Raw genomic sequence first — 27,007 nt, forward strand, 5'->3', positions numbered from 1 at the left:
CCCAAAAAACAGACATGATATCGCTACTGTCATTATTCGGCTTTATTATTAAAACAAATGTATTAACAGAGCAAAATGAAGATACTAACAACATTTCAGACCCAGGACTGCTCTCATGAACACACATGAAGAAGAAATTACAAAACTAAAACCTTACTGGATTCCACAAACCTTACATTTCTCAGACACAAAGATCAGATCTCTCCTGTAATAGTGTAGTAACTAATTTTGATTGGACTGAATATTTATTGTATACTGAATGTCCCAAATTTCCAACAAAAAATAATGCGGCAACTTTTTATTTCCTTGTTAGATGAAATGACTGAGTTGATACTTCGTCATTAGGCGATGCCCCCTCTGCCCATGGCTCCTCCCCTTCCTCCTCGAGAGAAAGTTCCTGAAAAAAAGTAAATGACTGAGGTGTTCCATTTGATGCAACATCATCACTGTTTAGAATATTATCCCCATCACTTCTGTACCCATGTGTATGCTGCTCTCTGCTTACTGCAATAAACAGCTTCATCATTACACTCTGAGTGAGTGCCGTTTCTTCTGTGGGTGTACAATATTATTATCAAGCAGAGGTTTTTAGTGTCTCACCTCTGCGGCTGAGTAATGTCCTGGTCTCCCCCCTCCCTCCTCTAGTTCCTCTGCCTGATAGGCTGCTGATCAGAGGTTGAGTGGTCACTGTGCGCCGCTGAGGAACACTGCTTGTGTCTAGGAATAAGGCCGGAGATGAGCAGTGAGATCAGATATTCAGAGATTCAGTGAGAGAACACAAACTTACTGGTTGGATGTTGGGATTCATAATGAAAATCAAACTATGAGGATTTAAATTACAGTCAGTAAACAATAAATTACCAGGCTCTTGGCTGGTAGATGGCAGTGATGCATCATCACTCTGCTGTCCTGTTGACTCCATGTCTGTTTGGCTCTCCAAAGAAGATTCAATACCAGGACTGGAAAACACAAATGCAGTTAGATCCAGTTCCCAGAATTGTCTGGAACCTTGCAATCTGATTACAAACTTTACAAAATCTTTTTTGTACCACAAATACACCTGATCCTTCAGAAAAGGGATACGAGTCATTCACATTCCTAATCAGTAAAATGTAACCTTTTTGTCAAATTCTCTAATATCAAAACAACACATTTAGTGGCCTGACTGTTCAGAAGTTGCTCACCCCTCTCCTTCCTGCTCCATGAAGACTTCATCTCCATCATCTGCAGCAGAAGCCATCCCGGTTGAGGCAGTTACCATGGGAACCGACTGGGATGCCATGTTGTCGCCGCTGTCTGAGGGCAGAGACTCTGTGAATACGGTCACTGACAGAGACCGAAAGTCAGGGAACATGATACAGAAATGTTGGCCGGTCATAGTGTGCAGAGTGTGAGTGTGTATCTTACCTGGTGCAGCCACTTGTAAAGGTGTGGTGGGGACGCTCCTCCCTCCTCCATCTTCATCATGAGCAGCCAGGAACAGAGGAGACTCGTACATACCCAGACCTACACAAACCACACACACACACACACACGAGTAGAAGGACAGGCAGGATTAAAAATAAATGAACAAGGAACTGTTTAGTTCAGGTGTCGCTGTCTGTGTGTGGGGTACCTCCTTGAGAGGCCAGCTGTCCCAGGTCAGAGTGTGAGGCTGATGTCTGAGGCAGCAGGTCTTCTGGAGGTCCAAACCTGAACCTGGTGGACAGACCTGCTACCTGAGGAGAACTGAGGAGAGGAGAGTAACATGAGAGTCACAGTTAGTTGTTTTTATTATGAGATAAACTGCCTGCTTTCCACCCTTGTTAGACTGACGAACGTTTTGCTCTCATTATTTATGCATTTCTGATTTCCTACAACATTTGTCTTTACTTTGTATCACCATGGGAATTTTCTTTTCCCCCTGATGTCTGACTTGCTGTGAATAAGTGAGTCTTCATTTCATCACATGACTGTGATGGACTCAACAATCTGTTTCTACACATCACAATTTGTATAATTGACGTGTGGCCTTGATTCATTACTCTCTGTTGTTGCTTTGGATCACTATAGACTTTGTGCATGTGTGTGTGTGTGTGTGTGTGTGTGTGTGTGTGTGTGTGTGTGTGGATCTTACTGTATAGCCTCAGCAAAGCCATCAGTGCGGTGTGGTACTACCAGAGTGGGAGTACTGGGAACCATTCTGTCGTCATCATCAAAGAAATGTTGCTGCAAGACAAACACATCATCTCACTGAGGGATGGGACAATATACCATTGCGTATTACAATAAAAAAAAAACACTCAGATAAGTTTATGATGGTGACTTGAAAAAGCTGTCTAGCTTGCTAACGTACAGCCCTTGATTGCCGGATTTATTTCAAAATTTCACAAGGGGGAGCCCACACATTTCCAGGCATTCCAAAATCAAAATGCTGTCACCATGGCTGAAGGCTCAGTTAGTTAAATCAGATGTGTGTACTACTATGGATTCTAAAGAACGACAGGGATAAACTTTACAAATGAAATTGATGATCATCGCGATATCAGGATTCACAATTATTTAAGGCCAGATAATCATGATATGAAATTTTCATGTTGTCCCATGTCTAATCTCACTATAGATGCAGATCTACTTCACATGTTCACTATGTCCCGTTTTAGAACCAACAATACAATGTATTATTGTATTGTTGGGTATGTTTAACATCATTAACATATAAAGTAACACACTCACACACACTCACTCCATCTCTTACCATACTGCCTATTCCAGGGGTCAGTTGAGGTCCACGTCCTACTGATGGTCTGCGCAGCTGAGAGGGCTGTCTCTGATGAACAAAAACATCACTGTCAGATGATTCTGCAAGTTATTTACTAAATCATTTTCCAGGACATATAACACATATTAAACTTAAAGCTGCAGTAGGCAACTTTTATAAAAATAACTTATATTTGCTGAAACTTTCACTATATCCTGACAGTAGTACAGAGAATCTGTTTCCCTGAGTCATTGTAGAGCTCCTAATTGCACCGCCCTTCAAACAATGTGGCTACTGGTACTGATTAATTAACAGTCTACTACTATTTTTCTGTGAAGCTACAAAGAAATAGAATCTTTTTATTTAATTTGATCACGCTGTGTGTGTGTGTGTGTGTGTGTACCTGTGTGTGTGGGGGTCCTAGCTCTGGAGCCGGAGGTTGGATGTAGAGCCGTGGTGGAAGGGGATGCGGGGGCCTACGTGGGTGGGGTAGGCGGGGTGTGTGGGAGGAGGAGGGGGACGGGGAGGGGGAGGGTGCAGAGGAGAAGGAGGGGGTTGGGGCAAGGTGTACGGGGTCTCTGGGGGGGTCGCACTCTGATGTGGCACTGCTGCTGCCTTCACCTGGAAGAGATGAGTGGGTTACAATGGTGATTTCAAAATGAAGATTAATCTAACCAATCAGAGACCACGGTCGGTGCTCACTGCTGTGTGACGGCTCAGAGGGACGCTGGGAGTCTGAAGATGCTCCGCATACATTCTCCTCATTGTTGGGGGCTTCTGTTGGCTCCTCCTCCCCTCCATCCCCTTCAGCCTCCCTGCTCTCATTACTATCGTCTCCTTCTCTCATCCCGCTGTCACCAGCATCATCCTCATCTTCATCGTCCTCTTCTTCCTCCTTATACTGAGGCAGATACAGAAAGCTGGGTTATTTGTTCCGGACGATATATCACAGTTGAAAACATTTTGAAAAATTAATAAACAGAACAGCACCTCCTCCTCCTCCTCTTCTTCTTCTTCTTCTTCTTCCTCCTCTTCCTCCTCCTCCTCCTCCTCTTCTTCCTCTTCACCTTCATCCTCCTGCTTCTCCTCCCCCACTTTGCTCTCACGGCTGTCGCTGTCCGTCTCGATCACGATGACATCCCGAATGATAGCGGAGCCCTGAGAGGACATCTGATCAGAAGGCACAGACTGGGACACGCCTTCCTCATCGATGTCCTCGTCGTCTTCAGCTAAGACGGGGAAACCCTCCTCTGGAAGTTCCTACAAGCCAAACATAAACCCATTATTAAACCACTGCAGGTGCTTTTAAGAACCATCATCATTCCAATCCAAACCTCATGAAACTTTGCACAAAATTCGTCATGGCGAAAGTTTACATATTGTCTTGGTCCCGCAGATGGGCGTCACAAAACGGCTTAACCACACCCTCCAGAATCAGCCCCCAAGACACATACGACTGCTATGTACAAAAATTGGTATGTATGTGTTTCGTGATGGGACAAGCAAAAAAGGCTGCTCTGGCTCAGAGGTAGAGCAGGTCGTCCACTAATCGGAAGGTTGTTGGTTCGATCCCCTGCTGCATGTCGAAGTATCCTTGAGCAAGAGCCCAAATTGTTCCTGATGCTGTGTCATCAGTGTGCGAATGTGTATGAATAGTTTCTGTTCGATGAACTTAGCCAATGTGTGTGAAAGGGTGGATGTGGCACGTAGTGTAAAAGCACTGAGGTGTGGTCGGAAGACTAGAGAGTCAATTTACCATCCATCCATTTACAAATATTCAGCGCCCCCTATTGGTAACAGGAAGTAAGCGTCATGTGGCTTCTTTTTAAATTTGATCTGATATACGTGAAATTTTCAAGTTGTGGTTCACACGTTACGCCGGCACATGACGCGCGCTGACTGCGAGGGCCCATTCATCACCTCTGCAAAGTTGCTTTCATTGGTAACTGACCTGACTGTCATCTGGTGAATTCTGTTGTTCTCCCTCATCCCTCAGCTCTCCTTCAATCTCCTCATCATCCTCCATCTAAAAACAACAAGTTACACAGCTGTAATTGCACACTTAAGTTAATAATGATTATATTATGTTTTAATAATGACAAATGAAATACACACACAAAATATTAACATTTTGAAACAGGCTTTATACAGCTTCTTCAATGCCAAGCTTTTGAATCTTGTCTTTCTTATTCAGGAAACATACACCGGGATATTGTATGTGTAACATTTGTGCTACACTGCTGTCTGTTGAAGTGATCTTTTAGAGGCCAACTATTTTGTACTCCTATCTTAACTTTCTCTTACTTTTTATTGTATGTTGGGCTCGTATGAGTGTGCCACGACAGATTCAGCAAAACCTTCTAACTTCAGTTTTCTGTGTAAATCACCTGTGTAAAATGTATGAATGCCACTTGTGTGTAAACTATGGCCCCAATAATAGCATATAAGGTTACACAGTCTGCCCGGTGTGTGAGGAAGTTCATTCCTGAAAATGGTACGGAACAAGAACTTTAGGAGCTCAGAATTTTAAAATGTTTAAAATGAATGAAAAGCTTGTCTATCTTCACTGTCCCACTGAAAGGATAGAAAGAATTAAAAGGCCAAGAAGGAAGAACATTTTGAAGGTGTACTTGGTTCTGGAGTTCTGTGTCTGGCTTTTTGTGCGTTTGTGTTTACCAGTGCTATCGTTGGTTTCAGTCGTAGTTTTTTTGTGGTCGGAGGTGTGTGGGAACTCTCTGGTCTGATCTCCTCCTCCTCCTCCTCCTCCTCCTCCTCTCTGCCTCGCTTTGAACCTGCTTTAAATTCACCAGACACACAGACGATAACACCAGGATAGCAGTAACACAATTCAACTGTTCAACTGGTATCATGTCAGGTATCAACAGCAGATTAAGTTTGGCCATCATAGCTTTCAGTATTCATTCAGAGAAAATGCAGGAGATACACCACAGGCCAATTTATTTGTTTTGTTTCTGTAAGGTTGCAGCATCACTGGTGGGTTTTGGGACAAGGCCCTGCTCACCTGTTCCAATCAGAGAGGAGGATGTAGATGGACGCTCTATCTCTATGCTGGGTCCTGCATCCTGATTGGCTGCCTGCTGCTGGGTGGGCTGGACAAAAGCTGTGGCCTGGGTGCTGGTTGGCTGAGTTATTGATGTGGGTGCGCTCACCAGACCGGAGCTGGTGGAGTGTACAGAGGCTCCTGCACTCATCAGCACTGCAGAGAGAAACATATTACACTCAGACACATCACACATGTATGGTTCAACTAATGAAAGTACTATCCATTACCAAGTCAACATACTCAGTGTGTTTAACTTCTCTAAAGTAAGACTTAAAAACAATCTACTAAGTTTTTGCTCTCACCCTCTTGGCTGTCAGTCTGTGTGGTCGGCATGACAGTTGCGGTAGGTGTTGGGATGGGGACAGTTGCCGGGGTAACCATAGGCCGGATGCTAGCACGGGGTGTGGCCTTGCTACCAGGGGCAGGGCTTGGCTTGTTGCTGGGAGATGGAGTACTTGGGGTGGGGCGGATGTTGGCAGTGGGAGGGTCAGACAGGCTGGAGCTGATGGAGAAACCATGAAAAGTTAACAGTTTTATTGTTACTACAGTTTAATGTGCACCTTACATCCATTTTAATGTGGCTCTGAAGCTAGAACTATCTGATTACATTAACTGACAGAAATGTTTTTGTCTATGAAAAGTGTAAATGAAAAAGCCTTTTTATAGCCATTCAGAATAGTTTGTACGTGTGTAAGTCTTCATTAGTTACCTTCCCCGGTCTTGGGCAGGACTCTTCAAAGATATGGGCCTCTGGTCTGCAGATCTGGCCTGATCACCCACCTAAGTACAGATACAGGTTTGTAACATTAGGAGACAGAAATAACTCTTCTCAATATCTTGAAAATAAACTAAAAAAACAAAAACTTTAATATTTAAAAAAAAAAAGCATTGTATTTTCAGATATTAAAGCTTCAGTAGGTAACTTTTATGATATTATTTTTTGTCATATTTGCTGAAACTTTCACTTCATCATCAATCAACTATCTGAAATCGTCTTTATACATTTCTCAGCTCTGATTGGTTGTTTTCATTCAAGCCCGGTGGATTCTTGCAAATGCCATTAGGGGCACTAGAAGGAGCCAGAGGAACCTGTTTTTTTCACACATTAACTTCTGTTACAATTTTCTTCTTGTAATATTTTGCCTTTTTTTCTTGTAAATTTCCAACTTTCTTTTTTGAAATATATTTTATTTTTATTCTGCACATTACACATTATGTTTAGAGAGATAAAAAAATGCCCAATTTCTCTCAGTCTTTGGGTGTACATATAATTACAGCATAAAATTGAATTTTTGAAAACATTTTGGTCTGACAAAGCCAATAACCAGTGGACTCAAAGCATGGACCTTCACGTCTGTCATGTGCACAGCAAGCATGATGCATGTACCTTAGCTCCACTTTGGTCCTGTGGTTCCTCCCTGGGGTCAGAGTGTGCTTGCGTCTCTTTCAGTTCTCTCAGCTCTCTGTCCAGCCGAAGAAATCGTCCTTCATACTGAGACTTGAGGGCGTTCATTCTCACCTCCAGTTCCTCCTTATTCTGTTTCAGTTCTTCTATCTCCTGACTGAGCTGCTCCTTGGCACCTACAGGTTAAGGTGCAGGTAACAAATTCAAGCAAACTAGTGTCTTCTTTGTTAAGTTTCACTATGTCAAAATGTCTTCAATTTAGCTTCTTTGTGCAAGAGTGCTTGAGGGAACTTACTGTTTAGTTGGCTGATTTTGGTCTTGGCTCCCATAAAGACCTTCTTAGTCTTTTCCTCTTTTTCAGCCATCTGCTGTCTGAGCTGCTCCTCTCTGTTCTTGCCCTCAGACAGCTACAGAGAAAAAAAAACAGCACTGTAACTGCTGCTCTTACAGTGGTGAATGACAGTATTAAGACACTGTACAGTAAAATTTGATTTGTCCAAGACTTTTGAAACTGTTGACCATGTCACCTTGGTTAACAGACTCCATGGTATTGGCTTGTCTAGGCAAGCTGAAAAATGGTTTACAAGCTAGAACTCCTTGGGTCTTCTATTTCTTCCTGTCTCCTTGTATTAGAGGGTGTGCCACTGGGTTCTATACTAGGACTATTACCTTTTTCCATATATGCAGTTAATCTTTGGGACAAATCCATTGTGCCATTTTTATACTGATTATACCTTAACTATTGCTTATCCCCATCAGTACTCTCATCCTTAAATTCAGCCTGGTGTTAAATGCACACAACTCTAAAATCCTGAAGAGTTGCCATTACTGTACATGCAAACATTCCCATTGGTTGCCTTCTCTATATAAAATCTATCCCAGGGCCAGTTTTTTCTTTATGTGTGTACATGCATGTGTAGAAATCAAAACCAATATGGCCTGCTGCCAGCCCTCATTATGTTCTACAGATGTTGGTTCCCCAAGTTAGGACTATGTTGTTCATTTAAGTCTTTAATAGGACGGAAGATAGTACTATTGGTCAATATGTTAAAGTAGAAAATCACCGTTGTTTCTTAACTGGATTTTGTTTATAGTCTTTGTGTGTGTGTCTGTTGCCTTAGTCTGTTTATGTGGTTTTAATGCTGCCCTCTTGGCTGTATTTCTCTAGAAAAAGTAAAAACTTAAATCTCAACAAGACAATTAACTGCTTCAATTGGGTCTGCATAAACATCCTAAACCACAAAACACTTTGTTCCATTTTAAGATACAGCTCGTGCCAGTGGGTGAAGGCTGAATCAAACTAAAAATGTATGGTTAATTAGCAATAATGTATGAGTGTCAACAGAGAAATACAAATCCAATACAACGAATAGATTAAATATGATTTGGGAAGGTAGGATTTTGAAGTACCTCTTGTCTGAGTTTTGCCAGCTCCTCTTGTAGCACCTGATTACTGTCACCAGTAACACTAGCATCACTGGCCTGGATGGACTGGGAACTCTGGTTCTGAGTGGCCTGTGGGGCTTGGCTAGCTTCATTACCCTGCTTAGCTTCAGTTAGCTGCTCCTGCAGATGCTTGATGTCTGCTTCACGCTCAGTGACCATCTGAAGAACAATAAGGTAGGGTAGATAAGTGAGACATTTAAAAAGAAAGACAACATGATGCAGGTGATATGACTATAGAGGAAATACAGAAGAATAAAAAAAAAAGAGAAAAGTGAGGAGGGATGGGGTTAATGGATAAAGAGAGCAATAATTGTAAGGAAGAGGTACTTATTGTGTGTACCTTCTGCACGCTGTCCAGTTGGCCTTGAAGCTCAATCACCTGTAAGGGGTAAGCACAGACACTACTTATTAGTTTAAGTATTGCACCATTAAAAGTTTTAATATAACAGCCACCTTTGGAAAAATTATTCCATACACTGTGTGTCCAGTGTATATGAAACAATATACACCGATCAGCCATAACATTATGACCATCTGGTGGTCATATGACCCTGGCATCAATGAGCCTTGTCTGCCCATGACCCTGTCTCTGGTTCACCACTTTTCTTCCTTGGAGCACTTTTGATAGGTACTGACCTCTGCAGACCAGGAACACCCCACAAGGGCCGCAGGTCTGGGGATGCTCTGACACAGTCGTCTAGCCATCACAATTTGGCCCTTGTCGAAGTCGCTCAAATCCTCACGCTGCCCATTTTTCCTGCTTCTAACACATCAACTTTGAGGATAAAATGTTCACTTGCTGAATCTATTGTTGGCTTGAAGCTTGTCACCCTGGAGGAGGTGGTGGAGGAGAGGATGCGGGCAAAACTGCTGGCAATCATGAACAATCATGAACAATCCCGACCACCCCCTCCACACAACACTGGATAAGCTAAAGAGCAGCTTCAGCAACATTCAACTCATTCAACCACGCTGCTCTAAGGAACGATATAGAAAATCGTTCCTCCCCACTGTTATAAGACTGTATAACTCTTCTGCCTCTGTCAGATCCACAATTACAGAACTGGACTAAATCTACCTGTGGAACATATACTATCATATGTGATATGTGTTAATATAAACCATGATATTATATATCATATTTATACAATATATTATTATTATTATTATAATAAATTATATATTAGAATTATTATTATTATAATAAATTATATATTAGAATTATTATTATATAACAATATATAAGATATTATCTTGTGTATGTATATATATATATATATATATATATTACAGTATGTATGTACGCACACTTTGCACAGGCTGAATATATGACACATGCTTACATTATATCAATATTAATGTAGAATATCTATGTGTATACATGTATATCTGTTCAGTCATCATATTATATTATCATATTATATATACATATTATTATAAATATTATTAATATTATCATTATATACTGTTATTAATTCACATTTTCAATTCAATTTTATTTGTATAGCACCAATTCATAACAGAAGTTATCTCAGGACACTTTTCAAATAGAGTGAAGTCTTTTTTTATCTTTTAGTATTTTATTCTATTGTTGTATTTTTCTGTCTGTCTGTCTGTCTAATATACCCCACCCACTGACAGGTGGTATGATAACCAGATAATCAGTGTTATTCACTTCACCTGTCAGTGCTCACAATGTTATGGCTGATTGGTGTATATGTAAGTATGTATTGTAAGTAAGTATATACATAAATATAGGTAAGTATTTAAAAAAACAAAACAAAGATACACCGTGAAGAGAAAGAAGGCTCCTCACCTTGTTCTCTGCTTGACTAAGAGCAGTCTTGAGGTTGCTGACTTCCTGGTTGTGGCTCTGTTGACTGCTTTGGTGGGTCTGTTGTAGCTCTTTCTGATTAGCAAGGTTCTGCTGAAGGGCATCTTTAGCTTGCTGGAGCTCCTTCTGGATCTGCTGAATCTGGTTCTGACGGGCCTGAGCCTGAGCCTGAGCTGATTTTATCTGGTTCTGTGCCTTTAAATGAGAGAGGAGGAGGTTAGGCTGGTAATGTTGGTATGTGGTCAGGTGTTGGGTGAATCACTTTTTGGTTCTGGGGTTTAGTGACATTCATGCCAATGAGGATCAACATTGCAACATTAGTGAGGAAAAGTCATGTTTTGCTGTGTTCTTACCTGCTGGGTGTGGGTCTTTGCTTGCTGAAGCTCTTTCTGACTCTGGGTCAGCTGGTTTTGATTCTGCTGCAGTTGAGTCTGAGTCTGGGACAACTGGGACTGGACCTAGAAAAGCAAAGAGGTGACAATTGAGCCAATGAGTCCTGCCTTTCTTATGTATTTTCCTCACTAAAGATATATAGATATTTTCTCAAACGTCATCATATTTGTCGCATCCTGGCTGGATCAAATACAGACTTGTATGTGCTGCAGTACCTGTGTCAGCTTGTTCTGGTTCTGTGTCATCTGGTTTTGGACCTCCTGGAACTTTTCCTTGGTTTGTTGGTTTTCCTTCTGGGCCTCTTCCAGCTCCTGCTGGGACTTCTGGGCCTGGTTGGAATAGAAAAAGAAAATCTCTTGATACTTAGCTACAGTCTGGTTTAAACGTAAGGAATCAGAGCCATCTATACATTTATATAATATGATCTATAAGAGGTTCTTATGGATCATCCTTTAATTGGGTTTTGCATGATTAGAGATGAGAACACATAACTCAGGGACTTTTCTCATGACTTGAGCCACCTTTAGACTGTCATGTAACAATAATGTAAATTAATTGCATGTCACACTGTGTGAGACGAGTCTAAGATTGGGTGAAGAATGTGTGTTCAATTTTATCACTACAATGTAAATGGAAAACAGTATATGAGAGCAGAGGCTTTGTTCAGCTCTCACCATCCACCTTTGGCAAACCTTTTCATTTTGGTTTGTTATTTTAAACTCAATTTGTGACAATTTGGTATAAAATTTTTGACACTGTCACAGTTTTGCTGCAGGCAGTCTTTGGTCGTCAAAGCTCTAAATCAGTCATTGATGGATTTGTCTAACTGGGCTTTAGGACTACCATTTTGAATTGATGATCAAGATTTTACCATGTTTTTCTAATGAATAACAACTTACTAGCCTTGTAAGTTTGGTTAATAAAATGTTGCCTAAAATCTCTTCCTGCTCACCTCCTCCTGTTTTTTCTTCACCTCCTCTTTCAGTGTGTTCAGCTCCTCTCTGGCCTTGTTGAGCTCCTCCTGTGCTTTAGCCAGCTGCTGTTGCACCTCCTGGCTCGGAACCGGCTCGCTTCCTGTTTTAGCAGCTGTTTCCTCAACCAGCTGAAACACACAGACACAGACACAGACACAGACACACACACACACACACAGAATACTCAGTTTCAGCTTTCATCCGTATAAAACTGGTTTTCAACTGCAGCCCTCAACCCGAACTCATTCCACAATCACAGTCCCACCTTGTCGTGCTGGGCTTTGAGCTCCTCATACTGGGTCTTGTAGCGTCGTCCAATCTTCTTGACCTGGGTGATGGTCTTGTTCTTCTCCAGAATGTCTGTGTTTTTGGTTTCCAGGTCTTTTTTCAGGGCGTCTCTGTCCGCTGTCAGACGGGCCACAGAGTCTCTGAGGGCTTGCAGCTGAGACTGAGCCGAGTTACTGCTGGCACTGGATCTGATGCACAGAACCATAATCTCAATTAGGTTTTTAGGGATGCTTTGATCAATCTGCCACTAAACACAATCACTCCTGGAGGTTTTGCTCTGGTCATTTTAACAGAAATTAGACTAAATAAAAAATATCTATCATTCTATAATTCACAGTCAGTCTCTGGATGCAGTGTTCTACCTTGCCAGTTCAGTCTTCAGCTTGGCCGTCTCTTCAGCTAACTGTGCGGTGCGCCTCTGCTGAGCTTCTCTCTCAGTGGCGATTTTCTGTCTCTCCTCAACATCGCCGTCTTTCTGTTGGCTAATCAGTTGCTGTAGAGGGACAGTCAGTCAACTTTAAGTGAAACTAATACAGTAAGTGTAGAAATTTGAAGATAAAACTTTGGACAAAATGGAAAGCTGTATTAGGTAAAATAATAAAACAGTTAATGAAAATACATCGACAGTACACAAGAAAAGTGCAATAAACAGCATAACATAGTATGTGCAATATCTTGCCCTACTTCTAGTCAATGTTCCCACAGACAGACAGACAGGTTACCTGTGTTTTGGCCTTTAAGCGTTTCAGGTCTTCCTCCAGTATCCTCTTATCAGCCTGCAGGGAGCCATTTCTCTCTGACAGCTGAGACAAAGAGTGATGTAGAGGGCTGATGTCTGACTGGAGCTTCGTAACCTGATAGAGATAGAGAAATACAAATACAGTGCTGTAGATAAGCATGGGTATAAAAGAAAACCGCTATATATATATATATACACAGCTGTATATACACACAACACAGCTCCAGAGAGGAGTTTTAATGTAAAACAAAACATAGACTAAAGAAGTGGATGTGGGAAAGGGAAGCCAATGTGGAAGTGCTGTGAACCTGTATTCTTCCTAATGGCCAGCAGGGGGCGACTCCACTGGTTACACAAATAAGTCAGACAGTATTGATTGCCAGATTCAAGGCTTTCAAACAGTAGTCCACAAACCCTTTGGTGATGTCATGGTGGCTACGTCCATTTCTTTAATACAGTTGTAAAAACAGACATACATTTTATTATTAAAATTAAAGCAGGGCTGCAATGCAAGTGATGAAGGAGGTGATGCAAGTTATCACCTGTATGCATCAGTGTTTTGAGATTCAAACAGGCCCTAACAAAAGATACTCTTAGGGTATGAGTCCAAGTGCTATACAATCACTGCAGGAAGCAGTGACATGCAACACTTGAATCTTACTTTAGCCTGAGCTTGCAGCAGTTCTTGTTCCAGTTTATCTCTGTCCATTTTCAGCATTCTGTTGGTCTCTTGCAGAGCACTGATAGTCTCCATTTTCTTCAGCTGTTCCTCCTGCTGAGCCAAAGTCCTCAATGTAGCCTGAACCAAGGAGGGGGAGTAAACAGACAGACTAATTATAATAAACACTCAGCTTTAGAGTTGCAACAAGTTCACACTTTTGAGCTAATGCTAGTGGTTACCATTCAGAAACCAAAAGTTTATTTGGGATACAGGGATGCATCGCCCGTCCTCCATTGCTTCATTTTGTACCTGCATTTTCTCCCGCTCGGCGTTTAGAGCTTCCTGCAGGTCCTTCACTTCTCTATCTAGGTGTTCCACTCGCTGTTTGTGGCGAAGAGCTTCTCCCTCAGAAGCTTCACTTTGAGCCACAGCAATCTCTTTCTCACGCCGCACAAACCTACAACACACACATTTCAAACTCAAACCCAATGGCTTCACACTGAGACGTTAAGTGGAAACTGTAAAGACAAAATTAGGGTTTACTTTGCCCTCCATTCAGTGCAACAATCTCTCTTCTCACATGTATTAATCCAAACACACAGCAGTGGTGTTGCATTGTTACCTGAGTATTTCGAGTATCTGTTCAGTGGTCTTCCCTTCCTCACTGAACGAGAGGTCAAGCTGCAGCTGCGGCTGTTGTTGCACCTGACGACTCCTGGTGGCCATTTCATCCATCTGCTGGTGCAGGAGTGCATTCTGCTTCCCCAGCTCTGCACAGCGATGACTCTTATTGGACAGATCCTCCTGAAAGGTAGTCAAAATGACCAATCAGAAACATTCTTCTAGAGCTAGGTTTCCTCTGGTGACGCCTTAAGCGCTTGGTATACTCGCCATTGCCGACCTATCATGCGACAACGTGACGTCAAAATGACGTAGATTTCGCTGGGGCGCCAGGATTTTGGCCCGGTCGCGCACCACTCTTTTCTTTTCAGGAAACAGGAAGATGGACGATCTGTACGATACCGGGCGCTTAAGATACTCTGGAATCTTGGAAAGGCAACAAAGGCAAACTAGCTACATTTTATATTAACTTCATTCACCAGAAGCAATTTTGGGTTAGTCATCCTACCTTCAGCTGTTTCTCCTCTGTGTTCCAGCCTGCCGTTTTCTCCTGCAGTAGGGAGGAGGCCTTGTTCAGTCGCTCCTCTAACTCCCTCTTCTGTGCTGCTTCTTGCTGGTATCTTTTCTTCAGCTCTTGCAGGGCTTCCACATCAGCAGCATGAAGCATTAGCTCGCGCTCATACTTAGCCTGTGCCTCTCCAGCTAGCTTCGTCTGAGAGGAGGATAGAGGGGAAACGGTTGAGCTCAACAAGTTAACGCATCTTTCTGATTCGTGTGTGTGTGTGTGTGTGTGTGTGTGTGTGTGTGTGTGTGTGTGTGTGTGTGTGTGTGTGTGTGAGTTAATGAACCTGCAGCAGGCTGTCCTGTATGGCCTTCTGCTCCAGTGTAACAGCAGCAGTAGCTCTCTCCAGCGCCTCACGCTGCTCTGCCTGGCTGTCCTTCAGAATGCGCTGCAGCTCACACACCTGGACGAGACATAAGAGGAAATAACTACAGACACAGAGGTCTACACTGTTTAGGCTCTACGGTCAGAGCGAAAATACACTGATGTCCCAAGTCCAAATTGAACTGCTAGTCAAGTCTGTCTAAGATGATTAATAATCAAACAATTTATTAAGATTCTCCAGTTTTATTGTGGCTCTACAGATAAATGGAATATGCTCAAGAACAGCACTGATAAGTAACTATTATATGAATTACAGAATCGGATCATTTCAGACCAACAGTCCAAAACACACATACATAAAATTAATAAATCATTTTTCAGAAGTTTTCTTGACAGCATATATAATACAGAGCAGCACTTGCTCACAAATGGTCATAAACACAACATCAATTATTTCAAGGATATTTGGTCATTTTAATCAATTTCCAGGTGTTTCCAGGACTGGAAAACTAGTCCCTAAAAATCCAGATTTTCAAGGTTTTCAAGGATGCGTGGGAACCATGTTTACTTAAGGCATAAAATGTCACTCAAAATAATTGTAATGCTTCCATGTAGAGTTTGTCCTCAGATTAACACATTTCTAAGTCAAGCAAGAAATTATAGACCAAATATCTGATTTATAGACTAAGAGGCGATAAATTTAGTAATCCCAATTACCAAGTAACTGTCTACAATTAATTTAACAAAATTTCACTAAAGGAACCTTGATTGAAAGACAATACAAAATACAGACCCAATTCCACAAAGTATAAATGTTTGCAATAGCCTTACTTGTTTTTCCACTTCTTCCACAGCCTTCCTCTTCTGTTCTTGCTCCTGCTGCTTCAGTTTCTCTACCTCTAAAATCCTCTTCTCTAGCTGTTTCTGCACCTCCTCCGACTCCTTCAGCCGGATCTCCAGAGGGGAGCGGGACTAAAACATAAACGAAGGTCAGTTCTCGTGTGTGTGGACAAATGTGCAGGAGTAGTAAAGTGTATGAGAAGAAAAAGAAGATAGAAGGGAAAAACAGTTCAATATGTTGTTGAATTACTGAGACTGTACCTCCTTTTCTTTCTTCAGACTGTCTTCCAGAGTCAGCACCACCGCCCTGTACTGCTCCACACTAGCATTGGCATTCTTTAGCTGCTCTGCTAGCTCACCATTTCGTTCCTCAGCGGTACGCAGGAGACCTTTCACCTCTATAAGCTCCTGCTCTGATTGGCTGGACTGCTGGGAGGCTGCTGGCACTGGAGAGCGTACTGAGGGTATACAGAGACAAGGGACGTGGTTACAAAAAAGTATTATTCTTCTAAGTAGTTATTCTTCAGCACTTCAGATATGATATTAGCCTTTCACTGCTGAGTACCGCTGTTTACCTCTAAGTGGCGCTCTGAGGCCTGCAGCTCTGGTAGCTGGGGTGCCAGTGTTGCTGGAGGCGGTGACAGCTTCAGAGGATGAGGCAGAAGCCAGCTGGGCTTTCAGTGCTGTCACCTGCTGTTCAGAGGTACGCAGCAACTCCCTGGTCTTCTGCTGCAAGGTGTTCTGGGTCTCCAGCTGTTTCTTGGCTTCTAATAACTGAGCCTGGCAAGGAGATGGAGGTGACAGAGGGATAATAAGACAAGATTACATGCTGTGTTTAACAACACTTAATTAGAAGCATATATAAATACACATGCATTACACTCTACGTACGTCCATTGTGCGCCCAAGGCTGTGTCTCTGTGCTACTTCCTGGTCCAACCTGGTCTTCATTGAAGCCAGTTCTGCCTCCAGTTGCTCTACCTTGTTGTTCAGCCGCTGGCGACTGTCTGTCTCTGTACGCTCCATAGTCAACTATATCAAAATGAGAGAGGAGGAGGAAAATATATATATATATTTAAGGTTTATGTAGGTTTTGGTAATGTCAAATCCTGAATCATAGTGGATACAATAAGGTGACACAGGAAATTAATTTCACTTTGATTGTGGTAAAGTCATTCTTATTATTATTCATTGAAAAATAGCAACTTCATGACACTTTCCATCTGTTAACAGGAAGATTTATTATTAATAATAATAATAATAATAATATATCATTTATAATCCTATTTTATTATATATTAATATAATACAATATAATATTGCACGACTCTTGCTGTCAAATACAGAACACATTTACAAGTTACTGTATGAAATGAGAAAAACAAAGTGAGAAAAAAAAAAAAACATGCCATGGTACCTGTATAGTCTTGAGGTTGGTGAGCAGCAGGTTCTGGTTACGTTGTTCAGCCAGCATGGCCTCCTTCTCTCGACTGAGTCGACTCTCTGCTTGTCTTAACATGTCTCTCTCTTTAGTCAAGTTCCCTACGCGGACCTGCAGACACAGGAGAAATTTAAAGAATTAGGTCATTATTGAGAGCCAGAAAAAAGAGTGAGGCAGAATTCATAACGAGGTCAAAAATCAGTCTTTTGGCAGTCATGAATGGATTAGAACAAAACTTTGCAGTCTGGTTGTTCACAGGGAAAGGGCGATAGAATCAGTTTGGGTTCTCACTAAAAGAGGTACATACATGCCAAACAGATTCTCATATAGCAGACACACTTTGTTGTCAACAGAATTCACAACAGGGTCAAAGGCTCCATTATTGAACAATTTAATGTTAAAAAGGCAACTCTAATGGTCACTTAACAAACATTTTGGGATAACCTGTTAGAATGGCACAGTTCATGTCCCATTTCTGCTTCAGTCGAGGAAGTGTGTGCGTCTCCTGATGTTTAGCAAGTTTGTAATATTGTATAGAAGAAATTCAAGTGATTTGACAACAAAAAGTCAGGCTAAAGTTGCCTGAGAAACAGCAAGTTTGCCCTCTTTTTGCCCATAAAATTATGACAATTTAAATTGCCATTTCATCCTGGGACACATTGAAGAATAAATAATAATAATGTTGCACAATATTACCATATATCATAGGCAGCAGAGATATTTTTTTCAGGTTTAAGAAACAGCCTGTTGAAATGTCTGTGTGAACGTCCCTGCTGACAACTGTACAAAGTTGACAGAAAACCATTCTACTATGAGTTACATAGAGACATTAGCCCCAGCCCAAAGCTGTTAACAGAATTAAATTATATGGATGTTTTTGTAGTAAACTAAAAACGAAAATTGCAATTGAAGCCCAAAGCCCAAGAGGAACAAGAAAGATATAAAACTTCATTATGATATATGAAAAAAACTACGGTCTATGTATGATCAAACTGCTTAACACCAATGAAAACAGCCAAGTAAATGTAGTCCATTTAATAAGTCACAAACATAAAACATCTTGAGATCAAGTATGACACCAGGTATCAGTTTTCACCTTTCTTGGATCTAACCTTTTGTCACTGTGCAACACTCCTTAACATATTTAAGCTTCTCTTCTTCCTTACCTCTTCCAGTGCCAGTTTTTCACTAGCCTGTCGCAGGTCCTGGCTCATTGTGTGGATGATGTGCTCATGTCGTTGGGCTGTCGCAGCCATTTTTTGGCTCCTTGCCTGTATGGCGGAGATCTCTCTGCGGTAGGCTGACACTGTCTCCTGAAGCATTTCATACCTGACACACACACACAGACACACACAGACACACACACACAGACACACACACACAGACACGCACACACACAGCATAAAATGATCTCCCAGAACTGAAATATGAGGCAGGTGCAGCAGCATTACTGGACCTAACAAACCTCTTGTTGCTGAACTCTAGCTGAGAGGTCAGCTTGGCGTGGCTGGAGCGGAGTTCTGTAAGCTGCTTCTGCAGCTTGTCGTTTGTTTCATTCAACATCCTGTCGTTCTCTGCCTTCTCCTTCTTATACAGGGTGAATGCATCATTCAACTGGAAACATACAGACACACACATCCACTCAGAACAGCTGCTCAATTTGAGAATTCCCCCCCATTTCATACGAAAGAAGAGAAATGCAGATTTAATCTTGTGTTCAGATGTTTGCATGTACCTGTTTTAACGCAGCTTTAGCCTGAGCGGTCTGTACTGACTCAGCAGCAGCAGCTCTCTGAGGAGTAGAGCGAGTGGCAGGCACTGATGGCCTGACATGTGCAGGCTGGGATGAAAACTCTGGACCTGCAGACACACATACAAACTTGAGCTCAGTCTGTAAACAGCATCACACTGACTGATCAAAACCAATTTACCACATAGGTCCATATATGTTGGTATTTTGGTGTCACCTTGAGGAGGCAGGCTAAAGCCGGTGCTCTGTGTCAGCAGGGCCTTGTACATGTCTCTCTGTCTGGCACTGGAGTCAGCCAGCTGCTTCAGCTGGTTCCTCTGCTCTCTTAGCTGCTCCACCTCCTTCTGAAGCTTATCCACACTGGCCTCCAACTCTGACACGCTGAGTGGAACCAGAGAGACAGAGCTAGTGTTTACAATACATTTCAAACCTGCCTCCTGTGTGAACTGTCTATAGCTGGATGATACTGATTGTACACCATTTGGATGTTTCTTTGAGCAAAAGAGAGTCAGCTGTGTTTCAGTCCTTCCAGAAAAATTAGTTTTTTTGTGATTGTTGCGGGCAAAAATCCTTGATTATGCGGCACGTTTTCTTAAAAAATGCGATGGAATATGCGGGATATTTATGCAATTTTATGCGATGAAATTGCGGGAACTTGCAAAAACTGCAGTTTGATGAAAAAGAGAAAAAAAGGTAATTCCCCCAACACCCTGTTCTCACTTGGCTACTACCTTAATGTAAAGAATCATTTCTTATTACTTCCTATGGTAAGCAAGCATACTACATCACAGAAAGTGCTGGGAATATTTAAGTTCTCATCTTGTTTTATTTCAGACCTTAATAAACACATGGCTCAAACTTACAAAACATTGATGAGTCTAACAAGTTCTGTAGCTGTACAAAAGGAATGTGCTGTAAAAAATAATAAATAATTTGCCCCCACTGTCATGTAACACACTGGGAAACTGCTTTGCGCGGTATTTTGTTGGCAAATGAGACTGATTTGCAGGCTTCATCGCAGGGTTTGCAGCTTTTCGATGATGTTCATGTCGCGTAATTACGTCACTTCATAACATTCCCATGGCAACAGGGGAAAATGGCTGCTCTAGTGTGAAGTAAAAGCAAAATTTTTCAACTTTCTGCTAAGATATATATGTGACTTTTTTGCAACGAAAATGCGGGGATTATGAAATCATGCAAGCCCCACATATTTTGCGCGGAATGCATAATCGCGTTTTTGTGGAGGGACCGGTGTTTTAGCATTGATAATAGCAACTATTACCGTGCTGATGTTACTTGGCTCTGCTGTCTGTCCTTCTCCTCCTCCAGCTCCATCAGCCTTCCCAGCAGGCTTTGGTTCTGCCTCTGCAGCTCCTCCACGCTGTGGAAGGACAGCTGGCGTGTACTGGTGACCTCTGAGGTGCTGGAGATGTTGGCAGAGCTGCTGTCGTCCTTGGTCACCTGATTACCTCTGGCTTCCTCCAGGTCCACCAGGAGAGCACATACCTGGACAACAAACACCAGTCAATAGGGATGTCTTTTTATACTGTATTTTTATCGCTGCACAGAATATTATATCAGTGTTCACATGATTGTTAAATAATTTCACTGCCTTTAGATCTTTTCTTCTGCATGTGTGTACCTGTGTAGATGTATCCTCTAGCTGTCTCTCTGTCCTCAGTTTGTCTCTCTCCATTCTATCACAGAGCTGCTTAGCCTCTTCTTTCTCTTTCTGCAAACTGTAGATCTCCTAATGACAAAAAGTAATAAAAAAATGCAAGTTAGACTTAACAGAATGTGTTATTATCTCAAATCAAAAGGTGAATAAATGTCCTTGACAATACACTAAAATGTCCACTTTGACAAACACAGAAGGAACATGAAGCTATCCCGGACCATTCGAGCCTGTTCCAGCTTGTTGCACAGGGAGGCCATGGACCTCTGCATGCTCTCGTACTCCTCTCTCTGACGCTTGAGGACGGGAGCCTTGGACTCGACCTCCTGGACGATCTCATCCAGCACTCTGCTCACTCTCCTGGTCTCCTGCTTCTCGAGCTGAAGCTGCGTCTGACACTCTGCATATGCGTTATACAGCTAAACACGGGGGGAGAGAGGAGGATGAATTCATACCTGCTGCAACAAATCATAGTGTGTGCCAGGCAGACTGGTTACTTAACCGTTATAAACCATTATAAAGCCAAATTCTCACTTCAGTGGATAACACCTACTGCTTTTCCATGTTTCAGCCCTAAATGTACAAACTACATACAACTTATATAACTGCTGAACATTTTCAGAGGATTCATGATGGATTACCAATCTCAGTCAAGTATCAATGTGTTTTTTTGCAAATGCTAGCTAGCTCAATTACATCAACTGTGAGATTTAAGCTGTGACTATATATTAATATAGCTTTTATCTTTTAACCATCTTCAAATGGGTTTGTCTTTTCAACACAGACGAGCACATAGCATATCGAAGTTCAGGAAAGGATAAAGTTGGCCGAGGTTTGCTCAACTGTTATTGGAGCACAGACTAAAAAGGGGCAGGACTTAGGAAAGTTGATGCCTGGGATTCACCTTTAAGTCCCTTTACAACTTACAAAAAGGAGCTGAAACCAATTGCTCCCTTGAATGTAATGTGAATTACATATCTGCTGTATCTGTTGTATAATCTGAGGAATTTAATTAAAGATTTGTTTCCTAATATTTGATTAACAAAATTAATAAAAAAGAAAAAAAGGAACCCAGCTGGTGCGCAGCAGAGTCAGCAATGATACACCAGCCAAGACACAACCTTGTTATCTGACATACAATATCATGACATATATTGATACCAGAAAAATGGTCTTACTGATAAACAGTAAATCCCCAAGCCCGGGTATGTCCCATTAACTCACATCGAAGAACTTCATGCCAGGCTTGACAATTGCAGCGATGGCAGCTGCTGATGGACACATGGAGTCCAACTGCTCCTCAGTCAGAGAGAGTGCACCTGCAGCAGAACAGATGTTAATAAAGGTGGTTTTACACACAAACCTTGGTATGAAAGTTAGATATAAAATATTCCAAATGTGTGTATGTTCTTACAGCAGTGTTTGCCAGCAGCCTTCATTGTGGCGTTTTCCAGCTCTTTCTCCATTTTCTTGATCTTCTCTCTAAGCTCTGCTTCAAGCTTAGTTTTTAGTTCTTCTCCCTCAGACACCTTCTTTTCTAGAGTCTTATTGGCTGCAAAGACAGTTACATCAATTACATAGGTCATCATGTATACTTATTACATGAAAGCTACACTTCACACACAAACACAGGGACTTAAGTGGCATTTTTCCTGATTCAGAGTAGAGTTTTATCCTGACCTTCCATTTTACAATTACAATATAAGTAAGCAAAACACAACTAACAATAACTAAATCATCTCCTCATTTTATGACAAGGATTTACAGTTTGCACGTTTGAGAGACTTTTCTGGAAAACAACTAAAGAGTGGAGTGATACCTTCCCCAGTGTCTTTAACCAGCTTGCTGAGCTCTTCCACTGCTCTGTTCAGTTCTTGGTTCTTGGTCTCCATGTCTGCTGCTGCCCCCTACAGGGAGAACAAAGACATGCACACAGGGAATAAAATGACAGCACAATGAAGAGATAAAGTCTAGTATTACTTTTAAACTTTTTTTTCAAGGTGCCTTGCAGTCATTCTCACCTTGTAGAGTGAAGACAACTTGACATGAGCGTTGAGCTCATTGCGGTATTTCTCCTCCATGGCAGTCCGCTCGTCTTTAGCCTGGACAGACAGGTGTGAATATAAACAATGAATAACACTACATGTACTCATACCTGCATGCCTTTTAAGGTTACATATCCTGCCTGGCCCACACTTAGCACATATTTTTCCCCCAGTCACTATTAATATGTTTGTCCTGTGCATATCAAGTTAAATGTATCCTAAGTGAATTTCACCTCATGTGGTGCAAAGTCTGGAACTACTGTAAGATCACACTTCATAATTAGCTAAGACATCAGAGCAGTCAACAGTCCCTGCTCTGAGGACCTGAGGGTCTTTGCAGTGGTGCGTGGACCCTCAGCTATCTTATACAGCTGCCAAAACCATCCTATTCAGATGTAGACATGCAGAATGCAAATCACATCAGAAACAAATGCCTAAATCCAAGGGTCTGTCCATCAAATTCTTAGCTGAGGAAGATACGTTTGTTTGTATTACCTGTTTCAGTTTGTTGTTGAGGTCTATGGCTTGTTTACTATGACTGTCACTGGTTTCCTTCAAAGAAGCGAGCTGGCTCTCCAGTCTTGTCACCTGTTGAAGAGACAAGTTATTTTAAGATATTAGATGTCCTGTCGTCTGCCACATCATCTGCCATCTGGTTTGATGGTTCCATTCCTGTGACATCCCAATACGTTCTTCTTGCAAGCAAAAGTCACTTTAATTCAGGAATATAGATAATTAAAACTGTGGAGCTGGTCTGGCTCAGCAAACAAAAAACATTTGGTCAATATTTAACCTAAATAATTCATATAGGCTCGACAACTAAACGCAGCACAGATTCCAGCGGGCAGGCTTTTCCATGGAGAACAGAGCACATACTGGCACAATTAACGCTGTATCATATTCAACAGTCAGTAGTAATATAGGAGATGGAAGTCAATAGGGATACCATTGGTATATTTGTGTATAACAGAGGTTTTGGGAGGCCAAACATATTCAGGGAAGAAATATGTTTTTTTTTCCCCCAAAGAAGGAAACTAATAAATCCCTTTAGAACAGATCTTTTTCATGTATTTGGTGTAGTCTGGAGTTATGTCAAACAGCAATATTGGCTCATTGTTGAGTGTCTATGGGACCAAATAACACATCATGATCATGAACCTGAACATGATAAGGCATTCAGGAATTTGTCAGTAGGGAGGGCCCACAGTCTCAAACTTTGAAAACCATTGCACAATCTCACTCTATGTGGATATTGTTTGTTAGTTACCTGCTCCTTGTTGTTATTCAGACTACCCTGCAGCTCCAGTATCTCTTTGCCTTTCTCTCTGTTGGTGTTCAACAGTTCTTCAGTTTTGGTCTTCAGTTCTGCACTTAACCACTCGATTTTATTCTCGAGTAGCTCTTTCTCCTGCTCCATGCGCTTCTCCCGGTGCTTTAACATACAAACACAGGGCATGTAATCACACAAAGCACATGATTTGAGACTTTATCTATAATTACCTGGTTTCAGTACAATAATCCTCAGTGGTGTACTGAGGATTTTTGACCAGCTGATCAGTAAAGACCGAAATTCTGATTCTACATTTTTGGCTACTGCTTAAGGGACTCATTTGGTGATGGTCAGATGCTACAAACATGCAGTTTTAGCTTTATTAAGTGGAAAAGTTACTACAGTAACATAAATAGAAGGCACACCAAAGGATAACCCAAGAGTATGCATCCAAAAACACATACACACATTAGAGTAAGTAAGAAGAAGACACATTACTGACTTTGTATTTCAGGAGGATTCGTGGGGTTTTAAACATATGGGTTTACAATCATGAGCTGCAAATTAGTGCACTTCCACTGTGAGCTGTGGTGGTTTCAATCAACTTCTGACGTTTACCTGCACAGAAGCCTCAGATGACTGTATGTCATCCAGTTTTAACTGCAGCTCCATCTTGACTTTGCTCGTCTCTGTCAGCTTCTCATTCAGACGCTTCACATCCTCTGCAAACGCAAACAAAAATAAACCAGACAAACATTGAATGTTAACTATTAACATACGGTGTATCCTGTTTCCTGTCTTGGGGCTGTCTAAACCTGTGTGTAAAGCTGATATCTTACCAGTAAGGTTTTCCACCTCCTGCGTTCTCTTCTCCAGCAGCCTTGCCAGCTCTCTCTTCTCTGCTTCAATCTCATACTTGGTCTTAGTTTGCTGCAGACACAAAACAAACACACACACAAACAAACACACACACACATAAATATATACAGATTACATACAGTGGTTGAGCTATAATATTAACCAGTGTTAGTAGAAAATTAGAAATATTTGGTTGGCTTTAATTACTTTATAAATAGACAGGTCTGGTCATACAGCATAAACAGTTTACTTTTAATTTAAATATTAATAGCTCAGATTATGATTGACATTCAAACCTCTATGTCAACTTTGTTCAGACAATATACAGTACAGGTGACTTTATGAAAACCACATATGATCTGACTGATCGGTGCAATTAAATTTTAACACAATCTGGACCAAAACTGAGTGTACTTTACTTCTATCTCTGAAACAATAAATGTGACTGCAGACTGATTTTATCAACAGAAAATAAATGTATATTTTGAGTGAAGTATTTCTTAAACATCATTGATAAGATCATTGGCACTACATCCTAATGAGGTGCGTGTGTGTTTACCTGTTGTAACGGTTTGTCTTCAGAGGTCTCTCCCTCGATTCCCTTCAGTGTGCTCAGCTCTTCATCTGCACAGAGAGAACATTGCTCATACTAAGGCCCACAAAAAGAGGAGACCACACTCATCCAAGTTTTTAAACTTAATGTTAGGAGATTCCAATTGCTTTAAAGCCAAAGTTCACATAACTATCTATGCACTGTAATGATGAAATGATGATTTAACTTGTTGCTCTTTTCATCCAAAATGGGTGAACACTGTAGGAACTGTATGCCCTGAATTTTGTAACATAATGTACTGCCAGATAGAGAAAGTGTGTGTAAACAATGCATTTGTAAAAACTCACTGAGTTTTTTATTTTCCTCCTTGAGTGTCTGCAGGTCTCTGGTAGCAGACAGGATCTGTTCCTGACTCTCCGCCAGTCTCTTTTCAATGTCAAAGTACTGCTGTTCTGTAAGGGCAGAGAACATTCAACAGGAACACATAAGTACACATGTCTTACAACATAATAACCATATCTGACACACTACTGTCTGTTGGAAGGCTACAGTTTGAAACGGCAACAGATCTTATCATCTGTAGCTACTCAGCTTTGTAAACTGTAGTCTGCAACAAGACATGCATGCTTTGATTTTATGTGTGTCGCCATCATATATAGTAATGTGGTAATGGTATTGTGGTTTCATTCACAGTGTAGGATGGATTCATGGGAAGTCACATTTTCTTAAATTCATCAATTAATCCAGAATTCATAATTGTGAATTCAGGTGAGCAGCTTTTAAGTTGTGACAAAACGCCCAGCCAAACTTCACTTGAATTTCAATGGAATGTATAGAAATCTAATCCTTACCTCGGTTAATTGCAAATATATAAACATAACAGACCTTTCCCAAATATTTGGGAATTGGTCTTCAATTCGGCATTGATTTCACACACCATACAGTAATCCCTTAAATAAAATGTCATGTTTAAGAACTGCTGGCATAAATGTCTTCCGCCAAAGTTAGCCTTTACGTGACATCGTAGCTAACGTTAGCGGACAGTTGTAAGCACTGTGAGGCACACACAACAGTTATTTTTTGGCCGAATTTATCAGAAGACAGCTTAGTAGTAGCCTGGAGTTTCACATGAGGTTTCTATCAAAGCTTCCATGACAATTAGCAAAGTAATTTCTACTTGGCTGTTGCTACCTACCACTGTCTGCTTTGAACCGCTCATGCTGCGTCTTAAGCGCCTCGTTAGCATTCTGCAGCTCCGTTACAAACTTCTCGAGCTTGTTCTGGGCGCCTTTCGGGAGTTTGTTCAACTCCGTCCGCTCCAGGACCTGTAGCAGGACGGCCGCCATCTCCACCTACGGCCTCGAAAAATAAAAGTAAATGAACACCAGTCTCTGGTAATTTAATTTTGTACTATATACCGTCCACAAACCCGCTGATAACTTGCCGAGAAAGTGTCAAACCACACTCATACAAAGGCGGGATATCCACTCCAAACTTTCAAAATAAAGCAATCATTGACAATCG

At 41.5% G+C, this 27,007-nt stretch overlaps 1 protein-coding gene across 4 annotated transcripts; it reads right to left on the reverse strand.

Moving 5' to 3' along the window:
* Positions 1–27: 27 nt before the first annotated feature.
* Positions 28–26,937, reverse strand: LOC127363989 (nucleoprotein TPR). Of its 4 annotated transcripts, none has more exons than XM_051401029.1 (55): positions 26,679–26,937; positions 25,831–25,935; positions 25,490–25,554; positions 24,912–25,002; positions 24,691–24,794; positions 24,070–24,234; positions 23,298–23,390; positions 22,779–22,859; positions 22,577–22,664; positions 22,172–22,309; positions 21,982–22,076; positions 20,979–21,176; positions 20,725–20,832; positions 20,365–20,588; positions 19,300–19,463; positions 19,068–19,192; positions 18,798–18,946; positions 18,499–18,661; positions 17,309–17,443; positions 16,783–16,923; positions 16,467–16,671; positions 16,153–16,349; positions 15,883–16,023; positions 15,014–15,130; positions 14,674–14,877; positions 14,167–14,348; positions 13,854–14,001; positions 13,545–13,682; positions 12,867–12,998; positions 12,507–12,637; positions 12,122–12,332; positions 11,835–11,984; positions 11,098–11,211; positions 10,843–10,947; positions 10,472–10,684; positions 8,996–9,034; positions 8,620–8,814; positions 7,505–7,616; positions 7,192–7,385; positions 6,514–6,584; positions 6,107–6,306; positions 5,763–5,957; positions 5,417–5,532; positions 4,692–4,766; positions 3,731–4,000; positions 3,443–3,641; positions 3,144–3,361; positions 2,738–2,809; positions 2,117–2,208; positions 1,616–1,728; positions 1,408–1,506; positions 1,185–1,326; positions 862–959; positions 601–717; positions 28–397 (listed from the first exon to the last, which is right to left on the reverse strand). In XM_051401029.1, the coding sequence occupies exons 1-55, from the start codon at positions 26,827–26,829 to the stop codon at positions 342–344; spliced, it is 7,644 nt and encodes a 2,547-aa protein (XP_051256989.1). In that variant the 5' UTR covers positions 26,830–26,937; the 3' UTR covers positions 28–341. The 4 variants fall into 4 exon arrangements, with proteins under 4 accessions (XP_051256989.1, XP_051257007.1, XP_051256997.1 ...); XM_051401047.1 differs by having other exon boundaries at positions 1,185–1,296; positions 5,417–5,535; XM_051401037.1 differs by having other exon boundaries at positions 1,185–1,311; positions 5,417–5,535.
* Positions 26,938–27,007: the final 70 nt, after the last annotated feature.

The sequence above is a fragment of the Dicentrarchus labrax genome, unplaced genomic scaffold (assembly GCF_905237075.1).
Source record: "Dicentrarchus labrax unplaced genomic scaffold, dlabrax2021, whole genome shotgun sequence".
Taxonomy (NCBI): domain Eukaryota; kingdom Metazoa; phylum Chordata; class Actinopteri; family Moronidae; genus Dicentrarchus; species Dicentrarchus labrax.

Excerpts from the sequence above, each read along its gene's own strand:
- LOC127363989 (XM_051401024.1), bottom strand. The coding sequence starts at position 26,829 with ATGGCGGCCGTCCTGCTACAGGTCCTGGAGCGGACGGAGTTGAACAAA. Across the intron at positions 15,131-15,882 it reads TGGAAGAAGTGGAAAAACAA|GTGTGTGAGCTGCAGCGCAT; the intron begins GTAAGGCTATTG and ends TGTCTCGTCCAG. Across the intron at positions 4,767-5,416 it reads TGAAACCAACGATAGCACTG|ATGGAGGATGATGAGGAGAT; the intron begins GTAAACACAAAC and ends TGTTGTTTTTAG.